Genomic DNA, 26,984 nt, shown 5'->3' on the forward strand with positions numbered 1-26,984 from the left:
TTTCTGTCTTTCCATCTCTCACCCCCTACTGTTGTTTTATGGGTCTTGTTTATAAAATGACAAAACTGTGTTAATCTCCTCTCAGAAGATGTATGTTAACTCTCTTCTCTGATCAAGCATGCTATTGTGGCTGATTGCAAGTAATTGGCCCCTGGGCAGACTGATGTTGCGGGGAGAGATAAAATGGAGAAATGGAGGAGAGTGGAAGGTGGTGATTCCCGAGGGTGAGCGCTAATGCGGCCCCAGGGTGAGATAAAAAAATTGGCCAGCAGAGAGAGAAATTAAGAGAGAACAAGGCAGAGAGTGATGAGGGAGAGTTATTTGAAGTACTGTGTCTTGACCAGTGCTGGGGAAAGTTACTCTTAAAAGTAATCCATTACAATATTTCGTTACTCCATAAAAAATTAACTAACTGCATTACTTCTTTAATTTTTATGGAAAGCAATGCATTGTTACTTTTGTGTTACTTTTTGTCACCTGAGCTGGGCTTGCTTATGAATATGAATTTTAATAACAAAAAACCCAAAAGTTATATTTTTGGCAACTGTAAAGACCCTTTCACACCAAAAGTAAAATTAATAAACCTCAGCCTGAAGGAAATGCCTCTGCCTCTGCACGTCACTCTCAATTTATCTTAACACGGGGGCAGAAGAGGAGTCAGTGAATAAATGGGAAAACAAAGTAACTTGCATTACTTATTTGAAAAAGTAAGTAATGTGTTACTTTACTAGTTATTTGAAAAAAGTAATCTGATTACGTAACTCGCATTACTTATAATGTGTTACCCCAACACTGGTCTTGACCTCCTGCATCTTGTCTGTCCTTTATATTTGTGAAATGCCGGGAACTTTTCATTTGAAGTGAAAATGCTGTGTGAAGTAACAGTATCACAGACAGTTAGAATGCATTTCATGTTTAATATGGATCTATATTTTGGATTGGACTATATTTTTCACTGTGGCTCCATGACTGGTTAGGAGCAGTGTAAAAGGGCAATCACACTAGATTTTATATATGAGAAAATATTTAATTTAATTTTAATTAATTTAATTTTTTTTTAAATATTTTTTTATATTATGGTTTTAAATTATTTTTTGTATTGCTATTTTTTATCATCTAGTGCTTAATACTAATAAAAACATCTATAATACTGTTAAATGTCATAGTTTAGCAGATCTCAAAATTAATCTTTCATATTGTACATTTTGATGCCTAAATTCACTGTAAAGCATTTGATTGAAAGGAATGCAAATGATTGACAAAAAAGTATAAACTTTAAATTTTTTTCTACAACATCAATGAGTGTGTTCCTAACTGAAGTTTCCTATTAGCAAACTATTATTGTTGCAAAACCACCAAAATGAGAGTTTCCCCCATGCTTCCCCATGCCCCATGATTTTCCCCCAAGAAGCCAGTCTGTGACTTTCAGATCCTCTGTTGGTCTAACGTCTTTTTTCTTTACGAACTTGTAGGTCAGAGTTCACCAAACCCAAACTTTTGTAGGCAGTGAAAGACAAATATTCTTCACATTTGTTCGCATTCATATGAATGTAAGTGAATGGCACACAAAGCCTTTAAGGGCCGTCCTCTTGACACACGAAAGCTTGTTTGTCCTATTTGTCATATAAAAGCCTTGTGTTTCTTTCCCATAATGGTTTGCTAAGAGCATGCATGATTATCGCTAAGAGCATTATTATGATTTGTGATATTCCACATGGAGCGTTTATATTGATAGGACCTTTTAGGGAAACACATCTGTAAACTATCTACAGGTCAATAAACTCTTAGATAAATGTCATAAGTAGTGGCTTTATTCATGTTCAAATGCTATCTGTACTTGTGCGGGTATCGATGGCTTTGTAGAGAAAAAAGTCAATAAAAGACCTCAAAGCATTCCTTTGTCTCTGTCACCATAAATAGGAAATTATGCTGTGTGTTTGTGTGTGTGGCATATTAGAAGGAGCAAAAGAAAAAAAGAAGGAAGTAGAAAGACAAACAAACAAAGGAAGAAAATAATAAAGCTGGAGGGAGGACAAAAATGGGCGAGAAATAAAAGAAAGCAGACAAACTTGAAAAGAGATTGAACGAGAAAACAGAGCTAGAGAACAAATGCGGAGAGGGAGAGAGAAAGGGCTGGGCTTGGGTGTTGGGATTAATGACAGTGCATTCCTCTAGTATCACTTCCTCTCTTCATTAGAGTGTCATAAAGCCGTGCACTGCTGTCTGTCATTCAGACATTCCACACCACTCCCTTACAGTGTGTTCACAGGCATGACATAAACACTCACACACAGAGTGTCATTATGATAGCTGGAGGTGCAAGACTAAGAGTTCTATCTCAAAAGGATGAGCTACTGTAGCAGCATATGTTAAATAGTTCATGATCATTAACGTCTCAATTTTCTCTCACTTTCTCTTCACAGCCTGTAAGATCGGTTACTACAGAGCGCTGGCTACAGACGACAGCTGCTCTAAGTGTCCCCTGCACAGTTACTCTATTAGGGAGGGATCCACTTCCTGTGCCTGTGACAAAGGCTTCTTCAGGTCTGAGACAGACCCTGCCTCTATGCCATGCACACGTAAGTGTATTTCACTCTACACACTTTATCTGGGTTCACACTAACTATGTGCTCACCAAGGCTGCATTTATTTGATTAAAAAAATACAGTAAAGCCTGTAATATTTTGAAATATTAATTTTGAGTTTCAAGTTTTCTATTTCAATACATTGTAAAATGTAATTACTCCAGTCTTCAGTATCACATTACCTTCAGAAATCACTCTAATATGCTGATTTGGTGCTCAAGAAATATTTCTCATTATTATCAATGTTAAAAATAGTTGTGCTACATAATGTGGAAACCTTGTTAGAACAGCAATTATTTAAAATAACATTTTTGGTAAGATCATAAATGACTGTACTGTTAGTTTTAATCAATGTAAGGCATCCTTGCTGAGTAAAAGATAAAAACAAAATACTGACCTCAAACACGTCAGTCAGATGATCTCTTTCTGTGTGCCATTCTTGGCTAGAATAAGCTGTAATGTGGACCAGATTATGCTTGGAGTCAAAAGTCTGGCTACGTGAGACTAAACACAGACGTAAACAAACCACCCTGGACATGAGTAATCATTAGACCAGGTCAGGGATTTGATTTGAGGAAGCACATATCACTCAGGAGAACCAGCACTGCCTGGACTTGTATCAGACTGCAGCTGTTCACTTCACACAGCAGTGGAGCTGTTTTCCTAAAGGTTAAGGACAAAAACCGTGTTTGACAGTGACAGATTATTGGATGTTTAATTGTAGCGGATGCTATTTTGTGTCTTTTATTCCTGTGTTGCATAATCAAAAAGTTTCGTGGCTGACTGAAAATGTGTGTGTGTAGCAGTGAGTTGGGAGGAGCCCTGTCATGAAGAGTAAAGATAGATATGTGTGTCAGACCCTGAGGTGAGCCATAGACTTGATAACAGTCCATGACACGGTCTTTCTCACATATGAATCACTCAGGTTTTTGCAGACACACGCACGCTCATTATCAAGCATTACGTGATGAATTTATTAAAGATCTCTGGGAAAAGGGCAGAGAGGCACCCAGGCCAGATGTGTTCATGGTGTCAGATTTAATGGGGTTTCCAGATCTGAATGATCAGGGCGGCAGTTGTGGGGAAAGGGCTCTCTTGCACCTACAGTATCAGGCGTCCGGACGTTTTTTTTACATATTGGATTGTCTTTCTCGCTTCTATCTCCTTTCTCTAGCCTCTATAATTGGAGCTCTCTTTCATATCGCCGTCTGTCGTTCACCCAGAAGCACCCGTCACATACTCAACAGCCAATTCACTAACAGCGCACGCAAAAAACGAGATAAAAAGGCGCTAGGTAGCAAGGGAGGGAAAAAAGCAAAATGCGAGAAAGTGGGGAGACAGACAGTGAAGAGGTGCGAGAGAAATGACCCCATTACGCTTGCTGAGCCGAGCCTCTCTCTCTCACCTTATCGTATTAAAATGCAGCGAAGCCAGTCGACTTAATCAGCTCCTGTCAATCACGGAGCGTATGGCACTGAGCCACCGTGGGAGCGTGCTCAGTTCACCCCAGTCTGCCGGGTGGGTACAGCAGCCATACTTAATACAGGTTAAACAGAGTTTAAAGACCATTTACACTTAAAGCTCAGCCAGGAGGAATTCAATCTAATCCAGACCTAGGTCAGATATGTCTTTGAAGTGTTTAAATGATTTGGAGGATATGGAGATATTTGAAAATGGCTTTTGCCATATGGGGAGACCTCAAGGAGGGATAATGAGACGCATCCTGTTTGAATGTTTGTTCTCTTCACTCACTTTTTCGAGTTTGATGTTGGGCATGTGGTTGTTGAGACCACCCATAGGAATGACAAATCTCAAATGAGATCTTTTATAAAGTGAAGTGAGTAATTTTTTTTTACAAAGTACCAGCTAAATATGCCAACTTTGGCTTAATCAATTGTGTCGTTTGGAAGCGAGACCTGCTTGTCTAGCGAATAGCAGATGAGGAGACACACTTCAGCATTAAAATTTCATTTGTTTCTTCATGACAGCAATGAGATTCAAATGTGGAGACTTTTTTTTTTTTTTACATAAGAGCATTTGTTAAATTGGAATGTGCAATGTTTCCTGTGCAAAAACAGTCTGTCATGATTCTTATTGCAAACTGGTATTTGTTATTATTTTAATTATCATAATCATAAACACTACTTTGTAGCATAAATAGTTTTACAGTTAACTGAACTTTGTTATTCTTTTAGTTATTTACCTATTGCAGCTAATGTATCAGAAGTCTCGCACATTCACAGGAAATAACTTGCTCCAACATCGAAAAATAAGGTGGATATATCTTGCTCCTAAGATTTCATCATGATAATAAAGACTCTAACAACCTCAAATCATTTGGAGTTTCAAAAGAGATGTCAACAGTGTCTACAGTGTTAACAGTTCTAGTTCTTCTTTCTATATTTATTTCTCTTCAGGAATTTTAGGACAAACATCTATATTCAAGTTCATATTTTAATATAACATAACCGAGAGCTCAATTAAGTCTCCTGAGCAATAAAAGAGCAACCTCCTAGCAATAAAATATTCCTCCGGGCAACTTTTGTGAGAAAGTCAACCTGGGATTGCTGATTTAGAGAACGATATTTATGATGAGAACGTCATTGCTATACCAGAAATTGCAACGAGGTCGACCAAATTAGCATTTATGAGATCCCTATCAGCAAGTTGCTCAATTATGGAGATGTAATCATTCTCTCTCTCTTTCTCTCACTCTCTCGTGGGTTGAGTGTATTTCCTTTTTGCACAGCTAGCACTGCGTCGCCTGTGGTGCTGGTTTGTCATAAATGTAATTATCTTTAAATTCAGCAGCGCCTGGTTTACAAAAACACCACGGAGAAAAAAAACAAATGTACACAAATACACACAAGCACACAAACAGACTTGTATCCATCATAGGCTGTAACATCATCTGCCTGCAGTGGCAATAAAATGGTGTGTGTGTGTGTGTGTGTGTGTGTGTGTATTTGTTTGCCCTTGAAGATTCCCTTGCCAAGGGTGTATTTTGATTAAAATTTCATTTGTTTCTTCATGACAGCAATGAGATTCAAATGTGGAGACTTTTTTTTTTTTTTACATAAGAGCATTTGTTAAATTGGAATGTGCAATGTTTCCTGTGCAAAAACAGTCTGTCATGATTCTTATTGCAAACTGGTATTTGTTATTATTTTAATTATCATAATCATAAACACTACTTTGTAGCATAAATAGTTTTACAGTTAACTGAACTTTGTTATTCTTTTAGTTATTTACCTATTGCAGCTAATGTATCAGAAGTCTCGCACATTCACAGGAAATAACTTGCTCCAACATCGAAAAATAAGGTGGATATATCTTGCTCCTAAGATTTCATCATGATAATAAAGACTCTAACAACCTCAAATCATTTGGAGTTTCAAAAGAGATGTCAACAGTGTCTACAGTGTTAACAGTTCTAGTTCTTCTTTCTATATTTATTTCTCTTCAGGAATTTTAGGACAAACATCTATATTCAAGTTCATATTTTAATATAACATAACCGAGAGCTCAATTAAGTCTCCTGAGCAATAAAAGAGCAACCTCCTAGCAATAAAATATTCCTCCGGGCAACTTTTGTGAGAAAGTCAACCTGGGATTGCTGATTTAGAGAACGATATTTATGATGAGAACGTCATTGCTATACCAGAAATTGCAACGAGGTCGACCAAATTAGCATTTATGAGATCCCTATCAGCAAGTTGCTCAATTATGGAGATGTAATCATTCTCTCTCTCTTTCTCTCACTCTCTCGTGGGTTGAGTGTATTTCCTTTTTGCACAGCTAGCACTGCGTCGCCTGTGGTGCTGGTTTGTCATAAATGTAATTATCTTTAAATTCAGCAGCGCCTGGTTTACAAAAACACCACGGAGAAAAAAAACAAATGTACACAAATACACACAAGCACACAAACAGACTTGTATCCATCATAGGCTGTAACATCATCTGCCTGCAGTGGCAATAAAATGGTGTGTGTGTGTGTGTGTATTTGTTTGCCCTTGAAGATTCCCTTGTCAAGGGTGTATTTTGGGATCAATCTCTGCCACAGTCATAATCCTGTTTTGTTTGTTCCAAAACTTCCAGACATCACTGTAGCGGAAATGAAACATAAATCATGTGCATATTTTGTCATAGTGTATCTAAACTGTTTTTCTTTTTCCAAAATTGTCTTTTCATAGAGCCCCCATCTGCTCCTCAGCACCTTATTTCCAATGTGAACGAGACCTCTGTGAATCTGGAGTGGACTGCTCCAGCATCCTCCGGTGGCAGGCAGGACCTCGCTTACAACGTCATTTGCAAGCGGTGCAGTTCTGACGGTCAGCACTGTCAGCGCTGCGGCAACGGCATCCATTTTTCCCCTCAGCAGCTGGGCCTACGCACCACCCGGGTATCCATAAACGACCTGCAGGCTCACACCAACTACACCTTTGAGATCTGGGCAGTCAATGGGGTCTCCAAGCAGAGTCCCGGACCAGAACAGGCGGTGTCTGTGATGGTTACCACCAACCAAGCGGGTAAGTGTGTGGTTTATGTTCACAAATTATTGTTGAACATGATATTCCCACTATTATGACTTCATTAAATACCAGGCTGATGTCGTCATGTGATCTGGTCACAGGCTGATGTGTTGAATTTGTCACCACAGTCTGATACAGAACATAGTCATCAAGTCGGTAATCAGCTTCCCGTCTGGGAAAGTGCTCTGTCTTACATCACCACAGAGACATTTCTAATTACTCCTTGTGTGTGTCTGTCAGAATGAATTTTTATGACATTAAACCGCGTGTCGGGTTAAATTGCGCATATGTGCATTTGTTGGCTGCTCACATTTGTTTGCGCTGAGTGGACTATTAACTTTTACAAGGTGTTTAATTTCGGGTTCTTGAGAAAGCGTGAGACAGGAAGTGCCTTTTTGTCTGGCTTTGGGGATTTTGTGTGTAGGGCCCCCAGGAGTGGGGTCTTTCAAAGGTCTTTCTCACCATCATTGTCTTGGTGAACTCTGACTGTAATACCCATCACACCTGTCTGTACACTCTTCAAACAGACTTTCACTCCTGACCGTCTGTTCTTTGGGACTCTGAGCAGGTATTGCCCTACAGCACTGAAGAATTGGTGCTTGCTAAAGTTCATATCAGTATAAATATTTTTACTATTTCTAGCCACCACCCAGAACACCCTACCACCTGCACAGTAACACTTAAAAAAAAACTCAGAACACCCTAGAAAGCACCTAAGATTGTTCTTGCAACCACCAAGCTCCCCCTAGCAACTGCGTGAGTGGTTTTAACACCCCAGTAACCACCTATTGTTGTCTATGCAGCCACTCAGGAAAGCTTTGGAACTGTGTAGCAGCAAGTTTTCTTGATTTTTGTCAGGAAATGTAATAATCAAGCAAATATAAATATTAAACACTCATCTGTTTATAATCATAATTTTCATCTGCACTGAAGAATTGAGCCAGGATCATTTCATGGTCTGGCTTCCCCTTTGGCAGCTGTAGAGTGTCATTGATAAAAACCCTAAAGATTACAGATAAGCATGTGCTCCCTAGATGACGGCATCAATGGACCTTCTGTAGTAGCAAAGTTAAATTATTAGAGGAAGAAAAAAACCAGAAGCACTTGAGTGATTCTCATATTGGATCTTGAATGATGATATAATGGGCTCTTGACTTTGGTGATTCAACATTTTTTCTGGGAGTTACGAAGCTGTAATCACTATATTTTCAGATGCTAACCTGCGTAGCTTCCAGTGTTTAGTTGTTTTTCAGGTTTTCTCAGTATGACAATTCAAATATCTCCAATATCATACCTCCTCATTGATTTATGGCACTAACATGTTAATGTTTCTTTGACACAACTGGGCGTTTGGGGTGCTCTAGCAATATTAAGCTTTTTCTCTTTGTGTTTTTCTCCTTCTCCAGCTCCCTCTCCAGTTACCACCATCCAGGCCAAGGACATCACCAGACACGCTGTGTCTTTGGCATGGCAACAGCCTGAGAGACCCAACGGAGTCATTCTTGAGTACGAGGTCAAGTACTACGAGAAGGTGAGAAGATTCATGGGAAAGTAGTTTCCAAAATTTTCCCCTGATGAGATTATCCATGCTGAAAAGACTAGCATAGCTGGTCACCAGCATATGCTGTGTTTTGGATGTGGGTGCGCAGCCCCACAAGGCTTCTTAACCAGCTTGGTCAACCTGCTTCACCATGACCATGCTGGTTGGAAACATTCAGTTTTGCATGTGTTTCGTGAGGTTTCTCATCCTGACAGCATGGGATGAGGGATGAACTTTGGAAAATGTAGTTCAGGATTAGGCCTAGTGACATAATTTACTTGTTAGGAACTCCAAATGGTAGAGATGCTTCTTTGAAACTGCAGATTAAGATGTAGCAATCAAGGTGAAGCCTTCACTTAAGTCTTTAACATGTCAGGTACATCAAAACGAGAGAGCTGCGTTTTAGTTCATGGCCAGACCAGACCAGACTCTCTCACACTCGCAGCAGGAGTCTGGTGAACCGGCGGGTCAGAACAGCATGGGGTGGATGGACATGCAGGCCGTTGGGATACAGAGAGGATAACAGCATTCTCCTCTCTCTGCTCCTGCTGTGTCTTCCTCTGGCTGACTGATTACAGATTGCAGCAGTGGTCAGATTCTTTTCCCTTACACTGTGAGGTTTTCCATTGCAAACACACTCTGACACACACACAAGACCAAGACACAAAGGTTCTTGTTTCGTGATCCAACAATTACAAGCCAAACATTAGGGGACATTGGGAAAAAAAATTAAACTTAGTTCTTTGCTTGTTTTGGTTCAAACTCGACATTGTTTAAGTGGTTTGGATCTAGTGATGAAACAGGGGAATTTTGAACAAGCAAATTCAGGTTACACCCAAGGGAGCGAGCGAAAACAAAGATGGCAACCTTGTTTTTGTACAACGAGGCTGCGGTTTTCCCTACAAAAGCCTGGCTGTAGTTTCTGTGTCAGACATTAAACAAATCCCTCTTCCGTTTTGTTTTATCAGTGTTTGATTCCAAATAAAACAATCCTAGTGACCAATCCCACAAGTTGGTTCAACATTTCCTGTTTCTCTCATCCAATCAGGATCAAAACGAGCGCAGCTATCGCATAATGAAGACCTCGTCACGAAATGCTGAGATCAAAGGCCTATTTGATTCCAAATAAAACAATCCTAGTGACCAATCCCACAAGTTGGTTCAACATTTCCTGTTTCTCTCATCCAATCAGGATCAAAACGAGCGCAGCTATCGCATAATGAAGACCTTGTCACGAATTGCTGAGATCAAAGGCCTGAGCCCGCTCACCTCCTACGTGTTTCATGTGCGTGCCCGCACTGCTGCTGGTTACGGAGACTTCAGCGCCCCCTTCGAGTTCATGACCAATTCAGGTAGGTTTCCATGTGCATGTTACTGAACCGACAAATGTCAAGTCTCTGTTCCCACAATTAGAGACTCGTGTTGAGTTTTAGGGTGGATCAGCCATTCATCCAGAAACTATTTCTCTAAAGTAAAGTAATTATAGCCTTTGTGTATGTTTTCCTTTTCTTGCCAAGTTTCTTTGTTTGCTGACTAAAAAAATATTTTTAAAAGCACTTTAAAGTAACTCTGTAACGAGTGGAATGTTTTGGAGCTTTGATACTAGGTCATTTCAGCAACTTAAAAAAACAGGATTTGCTCCTCACTAATGAAACCAGGCTCTTCAATAAGAATTCAAAATGGCTGACAAGATTAATCAGATGCTTTAAATGAGGATTACACATTTGAGATAAACTTTAATCTTGTTTCTCCTTTCAGTTCCTTCTCCCATCATCGGAGATGGTGCCAACTCCACCGTGCTGTTGGTGTCTGTGATCGGCAGTGTGATTCTGTTGCTCATCTTCATTGGAGTCTTCATCATCAGCCGCAGGTAAGCCACCAGGCCCAACTGGGTGTCAGTCGTCTCACAGATACTATCTGAATCTGGAAGCATTCCTCCATCTCTCCACTTTTCCCTGTGGGCATCTCCATCACCTCTCCCTCACCCTGTCTGTCATCCTATATCAGTCAATCTGTTGTGCTCCTGCTGTCTTCCCCTCTCTCTACCTGTCCATCAGTCTGGTTCTCATGGCACTTCCTCCTCTTTCCTGCTCTCTCGCTCTCTTTTTCCCTGTGGTGTAGCTAGTGGTATTGTGACAGGCCACTGGCAGCTCTGCCTGATTAGTCTCCGCTGTGCTGCTACGTGTCTCTGTGCCGTGTGTGTCGAAATCCGTAGGGAACACGTACCATTCCCAAGGGAGCCGAGAAGCACGGCAGGACGGCGTATGTGCGCATACATATACGTCTCTGTACTGTACTCAATCAGAGCGGCTGTCATACTCCCACGGGCAAAACGTCATGGTTGCTTTGCCTTAATCAAACAACTTTTCCTTGCCAAACTCTCTCCCAGTTACACTCTTACGCCACTATGGTTATCATCAGCTACATTTCCCTTTCATAAGGCCTCCTCCTATTGTGTCTGATTGTAGTTTCCCAACTGGTTGACATTGTATTATTATCAGCTGAGATAATCATCTCCGCGTCCTCAAAGTCCCTGAAGAGAAGCATCTCCCTCATTCAGGGTGAAAATAACAATCCAAGCTAATGAATGGGGCTTTTGTTTTGGCCAAGCAGCCATTAAGCACTTCCTCAGTGGAGCCCTTCAATAGGAGACAAGACTACACATCCCAAGTAGCTCTCACCTTTGCCCCGTTCTTCTCTACCTTGAGGGGACACCAACCGCTCGATCATGGAGGCGAGGAGGCGGGTTACAGCCTTGCACAAAGCCGTGGGTTCCTCGCTTTGGTACTTGGATAGCTCACCTGATAATCTCCTTGTTCCTAAAATAAACGTGTACCAACCGTTCGGGCTGATGTCAGGGCCTCTTCCCACAAAGGCATGGCCCCCTGCAGGCAGAGCTATTTCCAGCTTCTGTGGAGCGCTCAGGCGTTAAAGCCTGGCCTTTTCCTCCTGTTCTACCTGTGGATATGCCCCTTTCCCTCCCTCTAACCTTTTCTTCCTTCACTAGCCCCGAACCTTGGAGGCCTTTGTCAACGCCAGAACGCACTAGAAAAACAATAACAGCAGTTGTGCATTCCTGGCCGAACCCCCGACCCCCCTCTCTATATACAGGCAGGTGACCCCATCCACAGCAGGGAGTCTTGGGTTAGGGCAGCTTCCTGGGTGGGGTTGTTATCTGTTCCATTGCTTCTCCTCTGCTCCCTGCGCCCATGCCAAGGGGTCAGTGGTTGGCCCTAAGGGGTCAGCAGGTGATTGGGTGAAATGGGAAGTTTGAAGGTGGTGCATACTAGCTCCTTTATGTCATTGTGGACAGACGGGGAGAGATATTTTTAGGGGAGGGGGTGGAGTGGTTTCAAATGGGATTTTTTTTTGCCATTTTGGCCACTTGATGAGTTTGTGTTTACTCATCTGTCATTATCTTTACCTCATTCCTGTTTGTTCCTTATCTGTCAATCTCTAAATTATTTCAGATGAAAGGCCAATGGACTTGGTTCATGAACAGACCTTCTTTCTACTTTGATGGTGTACTCTCTCTCTCTCTGTGCAGCTTTATTAGCTTTACAGATTTTTACAACCCCACTTTTAAAGAAAAGGTTAAAAGGTTATTCAAAACTTTGACCTGCTTCAATGACTTGGAACAGGATGGTCCTTCATGTGCCGGCCCACCATGTCTCACACATGCCAGTTAGTCTTTGTGTATGTTTTATAGAATTTATGTACATATGTATGCATGTGTTTATTTATTTATTCCCATTTAAGTGTCTGATTTATTTATTTATTTGACACAAAGCATTCATCACAAACCTTGAAGGTGAACAGCCTGTTTTAGGATGTGTTTTACTAATAGTTAAAAGTCAAATAATTTATGCAAAAATGAATGCAAAAAAGTTACTTTACCCATCTGACTTTTAAATTGCACATTTTGGTATCCAAAATTTTTTTTTTTTTTTGTGACATTGTTAAATCTCAAAGAATCTCATTCTTTTTAAAAAAAATGAGACATTGAAGAGATCTCATTTGTGATTTTTCTTTCATGTGAATTATAATCCCTCTCATCTCTTTGTTAACAGGAGAAGCAAATACAGCAAAGCCAAACAGGATTCTGATGAGGAGAGGCATTTACATCCAGGTAATGCTGCGGCCATGTAAACACATATACACTATGACACATTCTCAAATATGTATTTATCATCCAAGTTAAAGTTGTATATAAGAAGCGAAGTTTGTATGTTCTCAATGTGGTAGAGGAGAGGCAGAAGCCAACAAGAGAGGAAGGAGAACGGAAAACAGATGTTGTATATTCATAATTTTGTCTGTCTGCCAGCTATCCTCCCCTGCTCTTCTCTCAACCTCCTAACATGTAGGCACCTCTCTCTGTCTCTCCACAGGGGTTCGAATCTATGTGGACCCCTTCACCTATGAGGACCCCAACCAAGCAGTCCGTGAATTCGCTAAAGAAATCGATGCCTCCTGCATCAAGATCGAAAAGGTCATCGGCATTGGTGAGCAAATGACTTGCTGTTTCCTTTTCATCTGCCTCAGACTGAGTGTAGCTAGACCACAACTGTTACAGTGAAATGTTAGCCCACCGTTCCAGAGATATCTCATGGGTCATTATGTACCACAGACATTTCTGATTCAAGCCTGATTTTTCCATTTAAAGGAGAATTCGGGGAGGTGTGCAGCGGTCGTCTCAAGATGCCTGGAAAGCGCGAGATCTGCGTAGCCATAAAAACCCTCAAAGCAGGATACACCGACAAGCAAAGGCGAGACTTTCTGAGTGAGGCCAGCATCATGGGCCAATTTGACCACCCCAATATCATCCGACTGGAGGGAGTCGTCACTAAATGTGAGTCTTTTGAGTGTTTTTAATGTGAACAAGCTATTCGTTTACTGTGACCACATCCTTTCAAACTGATTTGTTCTGGTTTTGCATATCATTTGCAAATCGTGACCTTGTTGATCTCACAATTCAAGCTGTTTGCTTCACTGTCTACAGTGAAAGCATTTTTTTTCATGAAAAGTATTTTTTAAAAAGTGATACATGATGAGTTTTGTTAAAGTTTGTTTAATTAAATTGAATACAAATTTTTATTGTTTTTTTTCTTGTTTTGAGCATGAACCTCATTAAATTGGAAGGATTTATACTTTAAAACAAGAAATAAGACTTTATTATTCATATGAATACTTTTATTAACTTAAAAATAAATAAAGAATAATTTTAACTTTTTAAAGTGTTATGCAATTATGCTTTTTACATACCTTTTTTGTATGCCTAGCACCTAAAAGTATGTTTACATATTTTTACTGGAAAACAAGACAAAAATACAAAGAAAAGTATTGTTTGCTGTGTTGCCAGTTTATTTGGCCACCCATTGAAGCTCTGCTGTAGAGCTGATGGTTTTCATTTCTTTAGGTTTTTGACTTTTGCTTTGACTTTTAACATCAAAAGCCTTTTATTAAAAATTGGACCACTTTGCTTCTAATTTTTTTTACTGTTGAAGCCTGCCTCATCTTTGCATCTTAAATGCATTTTGGAACCATGCTGAAGAAATGACGCACTCTCCATTCCTTAATTTGATTAAATCAACCCTGTCTTTTGTAATGCACCCTTCCCACTACCAGAACAGAATCTTGGCCAGCTGGCAGACCTGACATCAAACCTTTTAATAACTTGTTATTGATTGAAAGTTGACTCTCTCATATGTGTGTTTAAGAAACTTCCAGGGTGTAGTTGTGGCCAGACCTCACCGTGCATAACAAATATGTGGAGGACCTGGTGTGTGTGTGTGTGTGTGTGTGAGAGAGCATGGAGCAGTGATTTGCATTAGATGGCTTTGCATTTGACAGCTGGACTGAAGAACACCCTTAGAGTCTTCTGACGCTGATGGCTCTTGTGCTGTCTGGCAGCTTGGGAGCTCTAGAGAAACACAAAGATAAAGATGTTGGGGGTTTTTTTAGTTTGTTTTGGACTGCATGGAGAGAGCTGCATTCATATGCAGGGGCTTCTGCAGACACGTAACAATCCCACAATCCCACCGAGTCACATCTTTTCTCCAGACAGCCCTGGCAAATCCCCATCCTCTCTGATGTATTAGTGAAGACAATGCCAACAGATGGGTTACAGAGAGAGAAAGTGAACAGGAGTGAAACAGAGAGCAAAGACAGAGACATAAGTAGCAGGAGAGACACCACTCGTGGAAAAATACATGAAAAATAAAAATGGCGATTCTAGGAATGAAAGTACGCCTTTAAGTTTGCCATTTGCCATTTTTGATGAGTTTGTTGGCAATGTGCATGCACATTAACTGGTCCAAACTGAATTGGACTATTTTTTTTTTATTTTTTTTTAGGATTATGAGATAAAATTAAGAAAATGTATGATACCATTGTGATCAGAACTTTTCCTTTCACTGGACTGGCATCTCGTGGCTGTCTTAGTTTGAAGCGTTGGAGTGCTGTTTGTTATTAGCAGCCCTTCTCCCATAATCCTCAGCATGGCAGAAGTAGTGTCTTCAGGATAACTCTTATTACAAACAGACAATGGCAGCCCTCTTGTAGCCTACGCCTCCAACCGGGCCAAATAAACCTGTTAAATAAATTACTAATGATGTAGAAATTGTCCTAAATAAATAAAGACAAAATGCCCCTAAGCCTCAGAGAGCGGGAGAGAAGCAGGATGCCAGCCGTCTACGCAGAAAGCATTCACAGACGGACTTGGTGGGCGCAGTCTTTTATGCGCTGGCATTAAATACAAGCTTGTATTTGCATAATGAAGGCACTGCTAGAACACTGAAATGATTCCACTGAGGTGAAGCGTGTATGTGCGTATGCGTTTTAAGCAGCTCTGTGTAGGTATGTGTGTGCGTGTGCCATTGTCCTCTTTTGTGAAGTCCCTGCGCTCCTTCCTTTTGGCTCCATGAGAGAGGACTGCGTTGCCATAGCATTGCCTTGTCTTGGTACTGACAGCTTGTATTTGCATAATGAAGGCACTGCTAGAACACTGAAATGATTCCACTGAGGTGAAGCGTGTATGTGCGTATGCGTTTGTAAGCAGCTCTGTGTAGGTATGTGTGTGCGTGTGCCATTGTCCTCTTTTGTGAAGTCCCTGTGCTCCTTCCTTTTGGCTCCATGAGAGAGGACTGCGTTGCCATAGCATTGCCTTGTCTTGGTACTGACTGGCAGGTAATGCGGGAATCCAGCCCTGATAGCCTCCAGCAACGGCTGCATTCAGTAAACAAACCCACACAGAAATCCCACTCGCAAATAGGAGCGAAGAGGAAGAGAGCGGGAGAGTGTGAGAAAAGAGGAGGGGCTAGCAGACGGACACGTTAGGGCTTGATTGGGAAGTGTCATTCAAATGAGCTAATGTGTGTGCAGAGTGCCTTGAGTGCATTTTCTTGACATTTTGATGCACTTAGAGTTTTCACTCACAGTGTTTTTGCTCTTGAAGACATATGATTGAAGCAGATAATTGGTTCAGGACCCAGATCTACAAACTCTGATTGGTTCTAAATAGGACAAACTGCAGCCAATCAGGTGCTATTATGCAGCTACAAAAGATCTGCTTGCTTTAATGTTGTATTCTGTACAATGGAAGTGGGATTTCCAACTTGGAAACTCAAGATTAAGCAAATTAAATGCATTCATAAGCTAAAGATCTAGCATCTCAAGACATCTCTTATGCTCACCAAGGCTGTATTTATTTGATAAAAAATAACTTTCTAACTTTGTTTTTCTATTTTAATTTTAAAATGTAATGTATTCCTGTGATAATAAAGCTGAATTTTCAGCAGCCATTACTCCAGTCCTCAGAAATCCTTCAGAAATCACTCTAATATGCACTCTAATATAACATTTCTTATTATTTTCAGTGTCAAAAAGAGTTGTGCTGCTTTGTAACATTATTAATGACCTTACTGTTTTTTTTTCGCTTACATGTTAGTTTTTTTTTTTTTCTGTCTGCGCAGGTAAGCCAGTTATGATCATCACTGAGTACATGGAGAACGGATCCCTCGATGCCTTTCTCAGGGTGGGTTTTGTTTGTGTTTTATTTCAAGCACATCTTTTTGACCCAGCGGTCATTTAGTACTCTTGTGTACTGTATTGGCTTAAACATCTTTTAACTGTAAATGTTGTTCCTTAGAAGAACGATGGGCGGTTTACTGTAATTCAGCTGGTGGGCATCCTGCGTGGAATCGCTTCAGGAATGAAGTATCTATCTGATATGAGCTACGTTCACCGTGACTTGGCGGCACGCAACATCCTTGTTAACAGTAACCTTGTGTGTAAAGTGTCTGATTTTGGCATGTCTCGGGTTTTGGAGGAAGATCCAGATGCTGCTTACACTACTAGGGTAAGTTTGACACATATTATTTGTTTGCAGCCTTGTATTTGCAGCCCTAACACAAGCTTTCTAACCCAATATCTTCAGCATTTAACCCGCATGTGCTTACATGAAGTGCTAGTATCTTTTCAAGTATTATAGAAATTAACAAATGAACCCCAACATTGAGTGCCTAGTGCGTGCATGTGCGTGTGTGCATGCGTGTGTGTGATTAACCTCCATGCATGTGTTTGCTATCTCTTTTGAAAGGAAATAACAGGAACCTATCAATCACAGGGAGGCAAGATACCTATTCGCTGGACCGCCCCCGAAGCCATTACATACAGGAAGTTCACCTCTGCCTCTGACGTATGGAGTTACGGCATTGTCATGTGGGAAGTGATGTCATATGGAGAACGGCCATACTGGGACATGAGTAACCAGGATGTAAGTGTTTTATAAGGAATGAGCAGGTTGATTCAGAGCTTCAGTGTATAAATTATCAGCTGTTGTGTTTAACACCATTTGGATGTTTTGTTTCAGGTTATAAAGGCAATTGAGGAAGGCTACAGACTGCCTCCACCCATGGACTGTCCAGTTTCTTTGCACCAGCTGATGCTGGATTGCTGGCAGAAAGAGCGTGCCGAAAGGCCAAAATTCAGCCAAATTGTCAACATGCTGGACAAACTCATCCGCAACCCCAACAGCTTGAAAAGGACAGGAGGAGAGATGGCCAGGTAGTAAATAAATTTCACATAAACCAAGGTGCAACATGTTCCTATTTTTTTGAAGGGCACCAGTCACAGTTCTGGTGCACTTTCCCTATCTGATGTCTTTCCATATCCATTTTTATTTTATTTTTTTTCTTCAACAGTTGTTATCAAAAACAGTTTTTTGGAAGTTGCATTCATTTTTTTATACATAAATATGATAAAAAAAATATTCATTATATTTATTTTATTTTTATAATATATTATTACATTTTTGTGTATTTTCTCGAAACATACTTTGGACTTCCTTTTTTTATTTTGGTTCTAAGAAAATCCATTTACCTCATCCATGCACTTTAAATTAAATTTTGGGAAAAAAAAAACAAAAAAAAAACAGAAGAACATTTCAGAGGAACGATACAGCACTTTTCTTCCCCACCCCACCGACCAGTCAAGAGGATCGTCCCGCGCTGTAATGAATCTCTGGATATGATTGTAGGAAGCTTTTCATTTCAATGAAACTACGAAGGAGTTTCTCTGTTCGTTTATTTGATTTTTGTATGTATGTGCCTGTAAGTAAATGTATAAATAGTACAGGATTTTTTTGTCTGCTCCTGCCATTTCACGGGTACTTGAGTGAGCGGCACCTGGCGGAATTTTCACACTCGAAATAGAGGCATCAGAGATCAAGATTTTATGCACTCTTTAACGCTTTTGTTCCGGGGATTTCGGAGAGGCATTCATTTTCCCAACATCCACAATAGAAGACCAACTCTGGAAGGTCTCCAGGTCTCCCCACCCTCAGAATGGAATATCTGTCTCCACTCCAGAATTCTCCACACCGTTCCATCTGGCCTGTGTTGGAATAGAAAATCAGCCCTCAGTTTACATCTTTCTCTCTCCACCTCCATCTCCATCCGTGCCCTCTCTGTCCTCGCCTCTCTGTCTCCGGAGACCTTCAGCGGTCCATGAAATCAACACATGTCTACCTTACTGGAAGTTCCATCAGAGCTGAGCTAAGGTAAGCACAAATGTTTATGGGATCTGCTCTACTTCCTCTCTGTCCCCTGCAGTTATTTATCCGCTCATTAGTTGGGATTAGAACCAGTACAGATGAATACAAGGGATATATATCGGTGCCATTTGATGGGATGAGCTCAAAATGAAAACTGAGCCAAAAATATGAAATGTGTTTTTCCCATGCTCCCCAGCAACAGAGCAATTTCAGTTTCCATACTCTGTGGATTACTTCAATTAATGCTGCATTTGTGTGTCCTGGTCTGTTTACAGAACGCGCTCTGAATCCCTGAATCATAATCATTTTCTTTTTCTCTCTCTCTTGCTCCACAGAGTCACCTTCACACATCTGCTCCGCAGCGATATCTGCTGTGCAGACTCGCATCCATTGCAGTTTCAATAACTACACTTACTTGACACCGGAACAAAAGACTTCAATTCCCATGAGTCCCAGCAAATGCTGAATGCTTCCACGACTGAAAACATGACAAACAACCTGAGGAGCAGTTGAAGGCCCTTCGGTTGTCTCCTAAGAGATTTGATGAGAGATATAATGAACATTTTCATTTGGTCTCACTCTTGACAGGAAAAACTCTCCGTTCTCAGTGCAGCATGTTGCTGTTTTCTTTGAAGGATGACGGTTTGTTTTGAGGCACATACACAAAGGACAAAAGCACATGATGTGTGCTAAGACTGCAGAAATTTGTGACTACTCTCTGGAGACCGACATACTGGAGTTGTTTGCTATATACGCTAAGCCACTGCTGTTCTTCGCTTCTTACCAATTCTGGAGGTTGTAACTAAAAAACACGCCACATTTATTTGAGTCGTTTGACTCGAACCGAAAAGATTTCAATACTAATTCCAGTGGTCTGAATGTGGACTGCAAGAAGAGGCACGTTATTTGTACCTAAAATAAACCTATTACAGGAATGTTTATAAAAAGGGAAAATTTTTGTTTTAACATTTCAAGTCTGTTTCATGTCAACCACAGCCATCCGTCCGATCTGAGAGACTTCTTGTTAATGTGACGCAAGTGCTTCTTGCTTTCTTCCCGTTTCATTTTTCGATATTCCCTCCTCATCTGTTTAGGACCTGTTTGGAATATGCAATGAATGTGAGAGGAAAGAAATTCAGTAGAATGTACCATGCCAAGTCTCCTAAAGTTGTTTATTCCAGAGGAACACTAACAAATCACAATTTTTCCCAGCAGATCTAGACATTTTAAGTTTAATGTTGTGCATAATTGTGTGTGTTTTCCTTCTCTTCCATTTTTTATTTTATGAATTTAGGTACAAGAAACATGTCATTTATTTATGGTCTTTTTTATCTAGTTTGTAAATTGTAAAATAGAGCTATGAGAGAAATAAATGATTGCCAAGTGCATTGTAATTAACGTCTAAAGTGATTTATGTGGCTAATTCCGCTAATTCTCTGAAACGGATTGCTGGAAAGGTATTTAGATGGGCCGCCTGATGAGGTATTCTCACATGGAGAGAAACAGATCTGGTGTTTATATCCACATAAAGTGGCAGCCAAGGGTGAGAGCGGACAGTTGGCTCCAATGCTGGTCACATATTTCTATTACATTTTAGCCGCAGTTGAAACGAAACGGTCGAATGTGGTGGTATAAACAGGTTTGTCGGTCTTGCCAGTAGCATTCAGATTATTTTGAGTTTCTCTTCTCCTTTTCACCCATCATTCCTCTCCTCGTCTCATTCAGCCTGAGCTTGAAGTGAGTGTTTGTGTAAACGCTGATTGTGAGTAAAAGCAGCTTGGCAGGGATAACCAACACATTAAAAGCGTATCAAAAATAAGAGAAAAAAAATAGCAAATTCCTCCCCGACGAACAATTTCAACAATCAAACCGTATTATGGTTGAAGCGGCAGCAGAAGAGGGGGCTGCCCGTGAGCGCCTGCATTTCGTCAGCCTTTCCTTTTTTTCTTTAAACTTTTTTCCTGTCCTTTCTGCACTTTGAATGGGCCGTAATACAGCCGCTTTGGCACGGTACGCCTGCTTAATCAGTAAACATCTGTTTCCCACAGCCGTCCCAGTCACAATGAGGGCTGATTGTGGAAAGCCTTTGATAAATAAAGGAGAGAGGGGAAAAAAATAAGGAGAAAACATAATTTTAGAATCCCAGAAAACCCTGCCGTGAGCCAAGCAATGTTTTTCCTCTGACAATCATTCTAATGAGAGATGCATTCATTATGCATGTATTTAGACGCCCGCCACCCTGGGAAAAAATACAATATAAAAGGAAGGATGGAGAAAAAATTAAGTTTGAACTTTGCTCAGGAAAGACTCATCAGCCTGAATCTGGTTGATATGTAATGAGGAAGAGAAACAGCAATCCTGCTGAGAGCAGAAAGAGAGAGAACAGGAACTAGAGTGTTTTGATAGCTCTCGATGAGGTTTAACAGGAACGGTGTGGACCAGGACTTAGATTCTAGGAGGATGGTGAAGGACAGAGTGTGTCAAGACCCAAAAACAGCTTACAACTGCAGTCTGAGAGAGTCGAGCTACAAAACAAACCCTGAATCCATGTTTTAATCCTTAAGCCCTGAAACAGCACTGAACCATCAGGACATAGGCCAGGTCTTACATTTTATATGAATCCGTTATAGTGTCCTATATCTGTCCTCCGTGAGATCTGTGTATTATAGTACTGGCGTCTTTTATCAGATATCAGTCTTTTTCAATAGCCACTTTATCAGTTCTTTTTAGCAACTTCCAGCACATGGATTTTTAAAAAAAGAGAAACAAAGTTGAACAAAGTAAAGATTAACAATCGAAATTTGGAGCAGAAGCAGCAAATGAACTCATTCCCTCTCTTTCATCTTGTCCTATCCCAGACAAGCATTGAAAATGTCTTGAGTTGCTGTTAGTAAAGATGTCACCAAATATTTGCAGAAAAAAATAAAATATTACTGTAGCTCTGGCAGATTTATTTTCACTAAATAAAATACAAAAATGTGCATTATTAATTTAGTTAGTTCTTCTTTTTTTTTTTTTTTTTTTTTGCTGTGTTCAAGATTGAGGGAACCCAACCCAGACAATATAACCCATATTGGCCATGGCTGTTTGGGCTAAATAACCATTAACTGAATGTTAAATAAGTGATCAAAACAGATCCTTTCAGTTCTTGACAAATGGTTGGTGGGAACTTTTGCATTTTGCATTTCCATAATCAGCCTTAAGCTTTAAGAGACCTCTTGTCTAATAATTCCTATATACAAACAGCTGTCCTGGTGTGTGTAAAGACCGTTGTCTTGACCTCCCTCTGAACTGAAAGAATCTCTCTGGCTCTAGATCAAGATGGCATTTCAGGACACATTTCAGTGATACAATGCAGATTAATTATTCAGATCAGAACAAAAGATTATTAAAAATTCTATTTTTGTTCAGACTTATTTGCAGAAAAGGAGAATAGAGTGAAATTATTAAGGAATATTGTCAATCAGCAATAAATAATTAGGTGCATGCGCATGCTTTCCTCTGCTCATAAACAAGGTGCAGCGCATGCTTGGGCTGCATTCCAGTTCACTTTAAGACAGCACTCGCAAACTTCCCTAAGCACTTACCCTCAGGGGAATCCCCGCCGCCACTTTGTCAAGTGCACGAGGGAGGTTTACATGGACATACCCTCGACCCCTTGATTTTGACAGAGGGAGCGAGTCTGCCTCATATGCACACTTCAGGCCGCTCTGTAGACCACAATGCAACACGACTATGACGTCATCGCAGATCACGTTTAATTTATCCCCACCCCAAACAACTCTATAATATATAAATGATTGTTTTTACATTTATAACACCCCAAGCATATCTATATACATATAGAATGCTGCACCAAACAAATTTGTAAGGGGAAACATGTAAACAATAAACCAACTCCATAGCGGATTCTAAGTGATCAGGGGCTTAGGACAAGGGTTCGGCCAGTAGTGGGCACTCATGCAGCGTAATCAATGACGTACATCCGAGTAAACGAGACGGCGGGAAGTTAGTGAAGGGCATAAAAAAGTGAACTGGAACACAGCCTCATTCTATGTCAGCAGCATCACTTGCATGTGTCGTGTTACTCTCGATAATGGCAGTAGATGGTAACTCGGGGGAGAAGAACTGTTGAATAAAGTCGTTATTTTTGTTTTCTTTGCGCACAAAAAGTACTCTCGTAGCTTTGTAAAATTACGGTTGAACCTGATGTCAAATGGACCATTTTATCGATATTCTTACCACGTGTCTGTGCCTTGACTGTGGTAGTACCCTCGCTGTCTATGGAGGGTCTAGAGCTCTTGGATTTCATCAAAAATATCTTAATTTGTGTTCCGAAGATCAACGAAGATTTTACGGGTTTGTAATGACATCAGGGTGAGTAATTAATGACAGAATTTAAATTTTTGTGTGAATTATCCATTTAATTTAACATTCTGTCCATATGATATAGCCGTTTGGATATTATTAGTCTAAATAGTCTGACCAAATAGACAATTAAATGTAAAAACGCAATGTAAACTGGTTAACTTTCACTACTTGATGAGGTCCCCTGATGGTGAGCGTGATTTTACCAAGTACAACATGTTCCTGGATCAACATCCTTGTTTATCCTGGAACATCATTCCAATCAACCAATCAGAGTTGAGAGATAACTTTTCAGGAAATGTCAGTTTTAGGCTTAAAATCAGTTAGGTGCTTCTACACCCTTGTTAATCAGCTATCATTTCCCTCTGATTTTAGGAATAAATTATGGGTAAGGTTAGGTTTAGGGGTGGGGATTGGGTTAAGTCTGTATTTTTGGACAGTAATGTTGATCCAGGATCAACAAAAGATGTTGATCCAGGAACATGTCTTACTTACCAAAATCACGGCGACCGTCCCCTGATACATTTCTGTTGTGGTCTGTGCTAATTGCAGCGTGTTTCTGTAGGCTAATTAAGGTTAGTTATTTGGAGGAGTTGTGAGTATTTGCTTGCGTTGTGGGTATTTGCAGCAATTGTGTTGTACACTCTTAAAAATAAAGGTGCTTCAAAAGGTTCTTCACAGCGATGCCATAGAAGAACCATTTTTGGTTCCACAAAGAAACATTCAGTCAAAGGTTCTTTAAAGAACCATCTCTTTCTTACCTCTTTATAATCTGAAGAACCTTTTTTCACCACAAAGAACCTTTTGTCAAACAGAAAGGTTCTTCAGATATTAAAGGTTCTTTATGGAACCATTTAGACCAAAAGGTTCCTCTATGGCATCGTGAAGCACCTTTATTTTTAAGACTTAAAAAACATTTTACTATGTTTTCTTAATTGGCTAGTGTTTTTTTCTATTTGCATGTGTTTTCTTAAGTTGCAGCGCGTTGAGCTCTCTCGGCCACCATATTTTATTTGAAATTTGTACCGGAAATCTATTTTACAGTGCAGACATTTTAAAAGTGACCTTTGCTCATCCTCCTACTGAATATATAAAACTGATTTTAACTTATCACTTGATGCTGGATTACGTTCAATACATAATCAACATTTCATGCCTATTAATATGTGAGGTGTATAAGAGTGAGTGATTGACTTTGGCTGTGTGTACACGCTGTGGTGAGCTTCATACAGCTCTGCATGATTAATGAGAAAGAGATGACAAAGGTAACGAGGTTTGCTTAACAGTGTCATACTCACCCACAGGCTTTTACCAGAACCACACATCTAATGGAGAGAGAGAGAAAAGGGGGTTCAATGCAATTAAAATCTTCAATTTATTTTCCTTTCCCACTGTCATGACATTGTATGTAGTGTATTTTCATTGCTTTTTTTTCTGCACTGTTTCTTTTCATTTGCCACTCTCTCAAGGATTTTTGATTGATTTTACCAAGTTTTTTTTAGGATTAACACACATTCAAGCTCTGTTTCAAAGTGAGCTGCCTAGATGTCTGTTTTCAACATAGGCAGCATACTAACTGAAATGGAACCTCTGATTTGGGACACTCTACATAAACAGCAGCTCTGCACATCACACAAATATAGTGTTAAAACATCAGAGACTCTAATGGACCTTTTTTCACATTTCTGGGTTTGTAATGCAAAAGTAAACTTTAACAGGGTACATTTCTATCCATGGGAGACCACAGCAAATTGCATTCCATTTTCTCCGACAGCAAAAAAAACAAAAAAACATTACTATTGCATTTACATGAATTTTCTCAAAATAAATAAATAGAGGGATGAATTATGGCAGCCAGAGGAGAGATTTTACAGTCTTTCCCTTAGCAACTGTATTAGAAATCCAGTTGCAGAAGTGTTCACTAGTTTTTTTGGAAATTTACCAGGGTATAGTGTTACAAATGTATGTTAATTAAAAATTAAAACCTTCGCTAGATTTGCATAATTTTTTTGCAGAAAGTTTCATCACAATCTTTGAAAAGTGTCTGTGTTTACCATTAGCATGTTGCTAAGCTAACAACACAATACTCTAAACACACAAATACTTAGTACACAAATATTGTTCAATAGTCCATTTTAAATAAACTCATCAGTGAATGAGTTTGGATTAACTCATTCACTGAATACATAATGTTCCCTTTAGAATAGAAGGTGTCTTAGAAAGGTAGCATAGTCCTGCTGCCTACTGTTTGGACTAGCCTTTATGTTGGTTGCGTACTTACAATTTCTAAAATTCAATATAGATAGTAGCTCACTAGGTTTTGGATCAGGGCTGTTGACTTTCTCTCTATGAACAGGTGTTGAGTTACTACACTACACACCAGCATCAGATTTAAAAGTATTTGAGATGCACTCTCCCTAAAAATGCTGTTAGTCCAACATGATGTTCTGATTTACAGCCATTTCCTACAGCATCGGCAACGCAGCATCCTCATCCACACGCCAAACAGAGTCTGGTTTTCTATCAGGCTAAAATGCTGCAGACACCACTGCGGCCAAAAAGCAGTCCGCTTAATTTTTCTTCTCTGTCCGGTGATAAGTATTTATGAGATTGTGTAAGAAAAACCCAGCAGTATAAATCAGACGTGAGCTGGGGTTTGACCTGTGCCAGCAATCTTGAAATCCTCAACTTAGGAAAAGTTCAACAGATCCATCTCTATAATGCAACTAAGCCCTGGAACCTTTTCAATCACAAAGTGTGATATGCAGAACACTTGTTTTATTCATCAGAAATGAGAGATAGAGATAATGATGGAGTGAGGGATAAATATTAAGAGCATTAAGAATATTAAGAATATTAAAATGTTTGGACAAGGCCATGAGTTTAGTGCCTTGGTTTGCATGTGCACCACGGGACAATTCATACAGACCGCCATGCCAAAAGTCCCCTGCACTGAGCGCAAACACATTTCTTTTCCGAGGCTTTCAGGTTTGCAGTGGTCCAAGACCAATACTGAAGCAAGCTTTAGTATTTCTACAAAACTCTACATCTTTGTCAACTTCTGGAGCATATGACACGGAATTTATAGCCAAACTCTATACAAAAGGACAAAAATTGTATGAATTACGCACAACATGGTAGAAGTAATCCACATAACATCCTCATCTCTAGCATGCGAAACATCACTCGATCAAATCACACACTCTGCAATCAAATAATATTTCCATCCCATGTTTTTGTTGAAATATGTCTTCCAAAGTGAGCGAGAGAGGACGCTGCTCTGGTCTGCAGTGGTCTGGCCAGTGTCCATATCTGACTGTGGGGACAGGGGGCAAATGGAGGGAGAGTGAGAGAGAGGCGAAGAGCACGAGGGAGAGTGGGATGGAGAGGGATGCTGTGAGCCGTTCTGTTGAAACGTTCAGTGGTGGAAGGAAGCCATCTGCTGCATTACAACAACCTGCAGGAGAGAGAGAGGTGAAGGAGTTAGTGTAGCGCCTCAGGTAATGATCTCACCCAGGTTGGACTGAAACAAATGCACACGTTATTCTGCTACAGTGACTTCAATCTGCTACTAGACATTTATGAGCAGGTGACAAAACGGCAGCCAAAACAGTACATGCACACACATTGAGTAAAAGATGACCACATCCCAGAGGAACATTTCATTGCTCAGAGGTTGCTCTTTCAAAGATCAGGAGATGAGTTGTTTCTTTGTACAGTAGTATCAATATTTTGCAGATGTCTTGCTTAAAGGAGACATATTATGCCCCTTTTGACAATATGTAATATAAATCTCTGGTGTCCTCAGAAAGTGTCTGTGAAGTTTCAGCTCAAAATACCCCACAGATAATTTATTATATCATTTTGAAAATGCCTATTTTGAGTGGAAGCAGAAACATGCTGTTTTT

At 40.1% G+C, this 26,984-nt stretch overlaps 1 protein-coding gene across 1 annotated transcript in view; it reads left to right on the plus strand.

Moving 5' to 3' along the window:
• LOC107561807 (ephrin type-A receptor 4) overlaps positions 1-17,724 on the plus strand; it is a 38,975-nt gene extending 21,251 nt beyond the window's left edge. The window contains exons 4-15 of the mRNA XM_016246300.1: positions 2,424-2,579; positions 6,779-7,114; positions 8,524-8,648; positions 9,850-10,009; positions 10,416-10,527; positions 12,728-12,786; positions 13,046-13,159; positions 13,321-13,506; positions 16,628-16,689; positions 16,804-17,013; positions 17,281-17,430; positions 17,527-17,724. Coding sequence (XP_016101786.1) covers positions 2,424-2,579; positions 6,779-7,114; positions 8,524-8,648; positions 9,850-10,009; positions 10,416-10,527; positions 12,728-12,786; positions 13,046-13,159; positions 13,321-13,506; positions 16,628-16,689; positions 16,804-17,013; positions 17,281-17,430; positions 17,527-17,724 — 1,868 coding nt within the window. The remainder of the gene's footprint in view (positions 1-2,423; positions 2,580-6,778; positions 7,115-8,523; positions 8,649-9,849; positions 10,010-10,415; positions 10,528-12,727; positions 12,787-13,045; positions 13,160-13,320; positions 13,507-16,627; positions 16,690-16,803; positions 17,014-17,280; positions 17,431-17,526) is intronic.
• Positions 17,725-26,984: the final 9,260 nt, after the last annotated feature.

This window comes from Sinocyclocheilus grahami, unplaced genomic scaffold (assembly GCF_001515645.1).
Source record: "Sinocyclocheilus grahami isolate Dianchi unplaced genomic scaffold, SAMN03320097.WGS_v1.1 scaffold793.1, whole genome shotgun sequence".
In the NCBI taxonomy this organism is placed as follows: Eukaryota; Metazoa; Chordata; class Actinopteri; order Cypriniformes; family Cyprinidae; genus Sinocyclocheilus; species Sinocyclocheilus grahami.